Source organism: Lampetra fluviatilis, chromosome 37, assembly GCF_964198595.1.
Source record: "Lampetra fluviatilis chromosome 37, kcLamFluv1.1, whole genome shotgun sequence".
Classification (NCBI taxonomy): domain Eukaryota; kingdom Metazoa; phylum Chordata; class Hyperoartia; order Petromyzontiformes; family Petromyzontidae; genus Lampetra; species Lampetra fluviatilis.
Genome location: NC_136311.1, coordinates 3,196,112 through 3,204,830, shown reverse-complemented (window position 1 = coordinate 3,204,830; position 8,719 = coordinate 3,196,112). Strand labels below are relative to the sequence as shown.

General features: G+C 62.3%; 1 protein-coding gene across 2 annotated transcripts in view; it reads left to right on the top strand.

Annotated features, from left to right (window-relative positions):
* Positions 1-8,719, top strand: part of SVOP (SV2 related protein) — a 35,204-nt gene that overhangs the window by 15,972 nt on the left and 10,513 nt on the right. For both annotated transcript variants that reach the window (XM_078873600.1, XM_078873601.1), the window contains 10 exons: positions 189-274; positions 475-573; positions 713-784; positions 1,011-1,135; positions 1,715-1,778; positions 2,200-2,325; positions 2,680-2,808; positions 5,391-5,464; positions 6,645-6,721; positions 7,621-7,728. In XM_078873600.1, coding sequence (XP_078729726.1) covers positions 189-274; positions 475-573; positions 713-784; positions 1,011-1,135; positions 1,715-1,778; positions 2,200-2,325; positions 2,680-2,808; positions 5,391-5,464; positions 6,645-6,721; positions 7,621-7,728 — 960 coding nt within the window. The remainder of the gene's footprint in view (positions 1-188; positions 275-474; positions 574-712; positions 785-1,010; positions 1,136-1,714; positions 1,779-2,199; positions 2,326-2,679; positions 2,809-5,390; positions 5,465-6,644; positions 6,722-7,620; positions 7,729-8,719) is intronic.

The following is an 8,719-nucleotide window of genomic DNA, read 5'->3' as shown; positions in this document are numbered from 1 at the left end:
CGCTGGCCCAGTGGTTAGTGCACCGCACAACGAACCCGGCCACCTGAGTTTGATTCCTGGCCACGGCCGCCATCAGTGGCTCGGAGTGATGTCCGAGCGAGTCCGGTGCGCGCGCGAGCCTCGTCGCCGTGCCGGCCTCGCTTGGTGCTCGCTAACAGCTCGTGCGCCTGCGCCGTGCGCGTCTCTAGATGTGTTCACCGTGGAGGACGCCGTGGAGGCCATCGGCTTCGGCAAGTTCCAGTGGAAGCTGTCCATGGTCACCGGCCTGGCCTGGGTGAGACCATGACCCCTAACCCTCAACCTCTAACCCCGACCCCGAGCATGACCCCTAACCCTGCATCACGAGCGAGTGTGGCGCGTCGTGACGGAGGGCGAGGGAGCGCTCGAGGGAGTGCGGCGGGGCTGATGTCTCTCCGTGGAGAGAGAGTTATATCTCCCCCCCCTCCCCTCTCTTCGTTCCCGGTGGCCGCTCAGATGGCGGACGCGATGGAGATGATGATTCTCTCCATCCTGGCGCCGCAGCTGCACTGCGAGTGGCAGCTGCAGACCTGGCAGGTGGCGCTCATCACGTCGGTGAGGGCACCCCCCACGCACGCCACCCGCATCCTCGCCATCGCCGCCTTGTTCGCATCGTCCTGTCCCGTTTTGATCTCTCTCGTTTGTGCCCCCCCCCCCCCCGTGTGTCGCCCCCCCCCCCCCCCCGTGCCGGCAGGTGGTGTTCATCGGGATGATGCTGAGCTCGTCGCTGTGGGGGAACTTCGCGGACCAGTACGGCCGCAAAATGGTAACCGCGGCTCCAACTCCAAACGGGGGCCACAGCGAACCCGGGCCCCCTGCTCACTCGGCCCGCACGCAGCTCGTGTGCGCCCTGCGTGATTGCTCGATGCCCGTGTGCCGCAGCACGCATCTCCCCCCATTGCTCGCCAATTCTCCCCGTGTCTCCCCACGCATCCGGGTATCTCACCATGCGTGTGGTCCCCCCCCCCGTGCGTCTCTCCGCGGCCGTGCAGGGCCTGAAGCTGAGCGTGCTGTGGGCCCTCTACTACGGGATACTGAGCGCGCTGGCGCCCGTCTACGGCTGGATCCTGCTGCTGCGCGGCCTCGTCGGCTTCGGCATCGGAGGGATTCCTCAGTCGTGAGCGGCACGCGCGTGCGCGTGCTGCACGCGCGCGTGTGCGATTGTGGGGGAGCGGTGGTGCCGCGGTCAGCGCCCCGAGCTACCGAGTTCGATTCCCGCTCGCGGCCAACACCCGTCCTGAACCGGTCCTGGACCTCCGCTAGGTTGACTCAACCTCAAATGATTACCCGGTGCGATGTGTAAACGTCACCACGAGGGAGACGGAAGCAGCCAGGCGTGGTGTTGGCCACCCACACCCTCGTGTGTCGTGCTGGCCTTTAGAGGCACTGCTCACCAAAAGCACTTGCCCCAACAGTCTGCCAAGGCTATCCGGGGGATCTTTGCCTTTGTGCGTGCACGTACCTTGGTATGTGTCCACCCACGCAGACGAAGATGTTTTCACATCTTCGTCCCATTGGGGCTAAAAAGTCGCTCTTTCAACAGAGACGGACACGTGGGTGTTCCCACGCTGGTCGGGTCCGAGTCGGCGGAGTCCGTGGTGGTCGCGCTCCCCTTGCTCCCAGGGTCCCTCGCGTGCGATCGCGGGTGCCGGGCCGGCAGTCTAACCCAGGGCGCCCCCCGCCCCCCTTCCCGCAGGGTCACGCTGTACGCGGAGTTTCTCCCCATGAAGGCACGGGCCAAGTGCATCGTCCTCATCGAGGTGAGCGCTGACGCGGCGGCAGCGCGGAATGCTCGCCGGCGCTCGCGATTTAAGCGGTCGGCTGCCGACGAAATGTTTCATTGCGTTGTAACCCCGAGGCCGCTTAGTCGTGATTTTCAGGGAATTCTTTTGGCAAGAAAATTTCAGCTTTGGGAACCGTCAGGCGGAAAAATGGTCCGGCGGGTCGTCGGTCCGCCGCTCGCGCCGGTCTGGCCGTCGAGCGTGGGGCCGACGCTCGCCAGACGGTGCCCTCCGCTCGCCCAGGAAAGCCTCGGCGAGCCTAGAAACTCGCTTCTAGGAGGCCCCTGCTACACTGGGACGTTTGGGCAGATTCGGGAGGGCGGGTGGGGCCCCCCGCCCGGTGAGGTCACCGCCGGCGCACCGGCCGAGGGAGCTCGCGACGCCGTTCTCGCTCATCCAGATCTTCTGGGCCTTGGGCGCGGTGGCCGAGGTGCTGCTGGCGATCGTGGTGATGCCGACGCTGGGCTGGCGCTGGCTGCTGGGCCTCTCCGCCATCCCTCTCGTCGTCTTCGCCGTCTTCTCCTTCGTGAGTGCCGCCCCGGCCACGCGCCCCACACGTCGACCTCCGACCCTTAACCCCAGCGTCCGATCCCTGATCCTGACCTCGAGCACCCTCAACCTCAGGCATTTGTTGATTTACTCCCCCCCCCCCCGAACGATCCCACGAATTGTCATGATTCGTGGTAACAATTCGAGAGTCAATTATTTGATTTCTCATGAGCACCACATCGCGCGGAATGCTTCTCTCGTCTGCGTCGGCCTCGGTTGCTTTGCGGATGGTAAATAAGGACGCCAGCTGGTGCTCACGTGGGCCGAGCGAGTGGTGGCGAGCGGGCCGCGCAGTGAGGGAGCAGTATCGTCGGTGTGTGCCGTGGCGCAGTGGCTGCCGGAGAGTGCACGCTACGACGTGCTGACGGGAAACGCGGAGCAGGCCCACGCGACGCTCAAGCGCATCGCCACCGAGAACGGGGTGCCCATGCCCCTCGGCAAACTCACCTCGTCGCAGCAGGTGAAGGGCGCAACGCTCGCCTCCTCGCAGCAGGCGGCGTCGCCTGTGCATGACCGCAATGGGTGGCGCGCGTGCACTTACACACGTGCAGAGTGAGAGATCCCCCGTGCCGCCGTGATAGACTGTTGGGGGCGAGTGGCGTGAGCGAGCAGCAGTGGTGGCATGTATGTTGGCGTGTGGTGGCATGCGATGGCATTTGTGGTGGCGTGTGGTGGCGTGTGGTGGCATGTGTGGTGGCGTGTGGTGGCGTGTGTGTTGGCGTGTGGTGGCGTGTGGTGGCATGTGTGGTGGCGTGTGTGGTGGCGTGTGGTGGCGTGTGGTGGCGTGTGGTGGCGTGTGGTGGCGTGTGGTGGCATGTGTGGTGGTGTGTGGTGGTGTGTGGTGGTGTGTGATGGCATGTGTGGTGGCGTGTGGTGGTGTGTGGTGGCGTGTGTGGTCGCGTGTGGTGGCGTGTGTGGTGGCGTGTGATGGCATGTGTGGTGGCGTGTGGTGGCGTGTGGTGGCATGTGTGGTGGTGTGTGGTGGTGTGTGATGGCATGTGTGGTGGCGTGTGGTGGCGTGTGGTGGCGTGTGTGGTGGCGTGTGATGGCATGTGTGGTGGCGTGTGGTGGCGTGTGGTGGCATGTGTGGTGGTGTGTGGTGGTGTGTGATGGCATGTGTGGTGGCGTGTGGTGGTGTGTGGTGGCGTGTGTGGTGGCGTGTGGTGGCATGTGTGGTGGCATGTGTGGTGGCGTGTGGTGGCGTGTGGTGGCATGTGTGGTGGCGTGTGATGGCATGTGTGGTGGCGTGTGGTGGCATGTGTGGTGGTGTGTGGTGGCGTGTGATGGCATGTGTGGTGGCGTGTGGTGGCGTGTGGTGGCGTGTGTGGTGGCGTGTGATGGCGTGTGTGGTGGCATGTGGTGGCGTGTGGTGGCGTGTGTTGGCGTGTGGTGGCATGTGTGGTGGCGTGTGGTGGCATGTGTGGTGGCGTGTGATGGCATGTGTGGTGGTGTGTGGTGGCGTGTGATGGCATGTGTGGTGGCGTGTGGTGGCGTGTGGTGGCGTGTGTGGTGGCGTGTGATGGCGTGTGTGGTGGCATGTGGTGGCGTGTGGTGGCGTGTGTTGGCGTGTGGTGGCATGTGTGGTGGCGTGTGGTGGCGTGTGTGGTGGCGTGTGGTGGCGTGTGTTGGCGTGTGTTGGCATGTGTGGTGGCGTGTGGTGGCATGTGTGGTGGCATGTGTGTTGGCGTGTGTGTTGGCGTGTGTTGGCGTGTGGTGGCATGTGTGGTGGCATGTGTGGTGGCGTGTGGTGGCGTGTGATGGCATATGTGGTGGTGTGGTGGCGTGTGATGGCATGTGTGGTGGCATGTGTGGTGGCGTGTGGTGGCGTGTGATGGCATGTGTGGTGGCGTGTGTGGTGGCGTGTGTGGCGTGTGATGGAATGTGTGTTGGCATGTGGTGGCATGTGTGGTGGCATGTGTGGTGGCGTGTGGTGGCGTGTGATGGCATGTGTGGTGGCGTGTGTTGGCGTGTGGTGGCATGTGTGGTGGCGTGTGTTGGCGTGTGGTGGCATGTGTGTTGGCATGTGTGGTGGCGTGTGGTGGCATGTGTGTTGGCGTGTGGTGGCATGTGTGGTGGCGTGTGGTGGCATGTGTGGTGGCATGTGTGTTGGCGTGTGGTGGCGTGTGGTGGCGTGTGTGGTGGCATGTGTGTTGGCGTGTAGTGGCATGTGTGTTGGCGTGTAGTGGCATGTGTGTTGGCGTGTGGTGGCGTGTGTTGGCGTGTGGTGGCATGTGTGGTGGCGTGTGTTGGCGTGTGGTGGCATGTGTGTTGGCATGTGTGGTGGCGTGTGGTGGCGTGTAGTGGCATGTGTGTTGGCGTGTGGTGGCGTGTGTTGGCGTGTGGTGGCATGTGTGGTGGCGTGTGTTGGCGTGTGGTGGCATGTGTGTTGGCATGTGTGGTGGCGTGTGGTGGCATGTGTGTTGGCGTGTGGTGGCATGTGTGGTGGCGTGTGGTGGCATGTGTGGTGGCATGTGTGTTGGCGTGTGGTGGCGTGTGGTGGCGTGTGTGGTGGCATGTGTGTTGGCGTGTAGTGGCATGTGTATTGGCATGTGGTGGCATGTGTGTGGGCGTGTGGTGGCGTGTGGTGGCATGTGTGGTGGCGTGTGTTGGCGTGTGGTGGCATGTGTGTTGGCGTGTGGTGGCATGTGTGTTGGCGTGTGGTGGCATGTGTGTTGGCGTGTGGTGGCATGTGTGTTGGCGTGTGGTGGCGTGTGGTGGCATGTGTGTTGGCATGTGGTGGCATGTGTGTTGGCGTGTGGTGGCGTGTGGTGGCATGTGTGTTGGCATGTGGTGGCATGTGTGTTGGCGTGTGGTGGCGTGTGGTGGCATGTGTGTTGGCATGTGGTGGCATGTGTGTTGGCGTGTGGTGGCGTGTGGTGGCATGTGTGTTGGCATGTGGTGGCATGTGTGTTGGCGTGTGGTGGCGTGTGTTGGTGTGTGGAGGCATGTGTGGTGGCATGTGTGTTGGCGTGTGGTGGCGTGTGGTGGCATGTGTGGTGGCGTGTGGTGACATGTGTGTTGGCGTGTGGTGTCGCGCGCCAGGAGAAGAGGGGGCGGATCCAGGACCTCTTCACGCCACAGCTCAGAGTCACCACCCTGCTTCTGTGGTTTATCTGGTGAGCACGTCACCACACGTCACCACGCGTCACCACGCGTCACCACACGTCACCACGCGTCACCACACGTCACCACGCGTTACCACGCGTCACCACGCGTCACCACACGTCACCACGCGTTACCACACGTCACCACGCGTCACCACACGTCACCACGCGTCACCACACGTCACCACGCGTCACCACACGTCACCACGCGTCACCACACGTCACCACGCGTCACCACGCGTCACCACGCGTCACCACGCGTCACCACGCGTCACCACGCGTCACCACACGTCACCACGCGTCACCACACGTCACCACGCGTCACCACACGTCACCACGCGTCACCACACGTCACCACGCGTCACCACACGTCACCACGCGTCACCACACGTCACCACGCGTCACCACACGTCACCACGCGTCACCACACGTCACCACGCGTCACCACACGTCACCACGCGTCACCACGCGTCACCACGCGTCACCACACGTCACCACACGTCACCGCGCGTCACCACACGTCACCACGCGTCACCACACGTTACCACACGTCACCACGCGTTACCACACGTCACCACGCGTCACCACACGTCACCACGCGTCACCACACGTCACCACGCGTCACCACACGTCACCACGCGTCACCGCGCGTCACCACACGTCACCACGCGTCACCACACGTTACCACACGTCACCACGCGTTACCACACGTCACCACGCGTCACCACACGTCACCACACGTCACCACGCGTCACCACACGTCACCACGCGTCACCACACGTCACCACGCGTCACCACACGTCACCACACGTCACCACACGTCACCACACGTCACCACACGTCACCACACGTCACCACGCGTCACCACGCGTCACCACGCGTCACCACGCGTCACCACGCGTCACCACGCGTCACCACGCGTCACCACGCGTCACCACGCGTCACCACGCGTCACCACGCGTCACCACACGTCACCACACGTCACCACACGTCACCGCGCGTCACCGCACGTCACCGCGCATCACCACACGTCACCACACGTCACCACGCGTCACCACACGTCACCACGCGTCACCACACGTCACCACACGTCACCACGCGTCACCGCACGTCACCGCGCGTCACCGCTCCGTGCCCTTTGTGCTGATGCGACCTCTCGCCCTGTCCGCTCTCCCGTCCGCCCTCCCGTCAGGTTCTGCAACGCGTTCTCCTACTACGGCCTGGTGCTGCTCACCACGGAGCTCTTGCAAGCCGGCGATGTCTGCCGCGGTACGCCCCGAAACTTGGCGCCGTTCACCGAGTCGGCGGTCGCTGACCTCGCGTCACGGCCGCCGAAGCCATCCCACGGGTGACACCAAAAGCCTCTCGCTGGCATCGGTGCTGAACCGCGCGGTACAATCCGGAGTTCGGAGCGGCTCCAGCCGGGAGAGCGGCCGTCGCAGTTCAGAAACGGCAACCGGTGCCGCGGGGAGAGCGGCGGTGCGGATTCACCGACTCGCGGACTCGTGGACTTGCGGACTCGCGTACCCCGGGGCTCCGGTTCCTTTGCTGTATCATTCCAGGCCCTAAAATCCCGGCTAATTCTATCGCAGGATCGTAAGAGATTGTGGCAGAATTGGGAGGCCTTCATCCATCAGCGGACCGTGGTGATGATGATTCCAGGAGGTGGCACGTTGACTCGTATCCACGGCCTTAGTGAGCCGTACACTGGATGTGGTATTCTGGATAAGGAAATGTTTCCAGGGTGGCCCACCCGGACAGACCCCTTCTGAATTGGATCCCTGCTTGCGGTCCCGTGTAATTGGTCGATCATGACGAGCCGTCCCGTGGACGTCCACAAGTCGACTCTGTCGCCGTGTGTTCGCACTCATCGGTCCTTCCCGTTGTTTACCGTGTAATCGTGACTGTTTGGCTTTTCGCTCATAGCCACAGTTTCATCTCAGTGGTACCATTTGCATATAATTTGTGTTAAATGTAAACATCAGTCATGGGCCTCCCCTAGGTTCGACTCAAATACATACCTGGTGCAGTGTGTAAACATAAGCGTGGGGAAGACAAAGGCGGCCAGGCGTGATTCTGGCCACCCACCCCCTTCGTAGATGCTACTCGCTAACAGAACTTGTTAAAGGCTACACGGGGGACATGTGTCTGTGTCTGTGGGGAGGCAGCGCGCACGGAGGGCGAAGCGGTGACTCCGCGCTGTAGCCTCGAGTGTAAATACCTGAACAACGACGACTACCTGGACCTGCTGTGGACCACGCTTGCCGAGTTCCCCGGTACACGCTCGCATGCGCACGCAAACACACGCACACTCACGCAAACAAACGCACACTCATGCACACAACAATAACCGCCATTCACCACGAAGTGGCGGTGACGTCACCACGGCGCTTGTGCCAGGCTATGTGCACGTTAAGGCCACGTGAAGTGTCGAACGCCCGCTGGCAGGAGGTCACGGGGCAGATTCAATTGCCATGGGTCGACTGACTGAGATGACTGGCCAATGCACCACCTGTGCCCCCGACTGTGCCAACTTGCTTTAGTTACCCAGCGCTCCGCTTGTTGTTGTGAGCGTCACGCCTCCGCCCTCCGTTGTTGTTGGAGGGCGACTGCCTCCAACTGCCCAGTAGCGTCCTTCACGAGCCTCCTCCACAGAGGCCAATCTTGACACCGCTGGTACCAGTCATCGGCAAGTCCACTCAGCTCCACATCCTCCTGTACTACATCACTCCATCTCCTTTTAGCCCGTGCCGCGCCCGTTTAGACCCCTCTCTCCGGCCGAACAAAAGCTGTTTAGGCATGCGGTGGCTGGGCATGCGGAAAACATGACCCGGCCAACACAGCCTTGCCTGCTGGAGGAGCTCACAGATGGGACCTTGTCCAGATCTTTCAAGGATTTGTGAGCTCCTCACACAATCCAGCCTGGTTAAACCCAGGATGGATCGTAGACAGGCCAGCCTAAATGGTTCTAACCAGCGAAGATATTCCATTAGGGGGGTCCATGTTTCGCAAAGGTAGAGAAGGGAGGGCATGACTGTGGCCGAGAAGACCTGAAGCTTCGTGTGGAGCGACAGACCAGGTAGCTTTACGCAACCGATGAAAAGATAATGTCGCTGGACTGATTCGGAGTGAGACATCTGCTGTCAAACCAGAGGTGGTCATGAGCACACTGCCCAGGTATGGGAAACTCTCCACTCTCTCCACAACTGCCCATCACCAATTGGGAGTTGGGGAGGTGGAGTGTCTGATGGTACAAAATACCCAGAC